At 56.6% G+C, this 249-nt stretch overlaps 1 protein-coding gene across 1 annotated transcript in view; it reads left to right on the top strand.

The window, feature by feature from the left end:
* LOC104081886 (extracellular serine/threonine protein kinase FAM20C-like) overlaps positions 1-249 on the top strand; it is a gene marked incomplete at its 3' end in the record, with an annotated part of 3797 nt that overhangs the window by 3186 nt on the left and 362 nt on the right. The window contains exon 3 of the mRNA XM_009584786.1: positions 38-153. Within this exon, the coding sequence (XP_009583081.1) occupies positions 38-153 (116 nt within the window). The remainder of the gene's footprint in view (positions 1-37; positions 154-249) is intronic.

Below are 249 nucleotides of genomic sequence, written 5' to 3'. Positions count from 1 at the left end.
GGGTCGGCAAGATATGGTTCCAAGTTCTGTGTTTCAGGATCCTGGATTTCCGGCGAATCCCCCCAGTTTCTGGCCGTTTGGTCAATATAACGAAGGAGATTCGTGACATCACCACGGACAAGAAACTGGCCAAGACTTTCTTCATCTCCCCAGGTGAGCTTTCATGCCGTCCATCCTCTCCTGCGGCCACCCACATGGAGCTCACCTGGAGCCGGCTGCTGCCCTGGCTCCCCCTGCAGTGGGGCAAAC

This window comes from Fulmarus glacialis, unplaced genomic scaffold (assembly GCF_000690835.1).
Source record: "Fulmarus glacialis isolate BGI_N327 unplaced genomic scaffold, ASM69083v1 scaffold34430, whole genome shotgun sequence".
NCBI lineage: Eukaryota > Metazoa > Chordata > Aves > Procellariiformes > Procellariidae > Fulmarus > Fulmarus glacialis.
The sequence above is the reverse complement of the archived record's forward strand: the minus strand, read 5'-3'. Positions and strand labels throughout refer to the sequence as shown.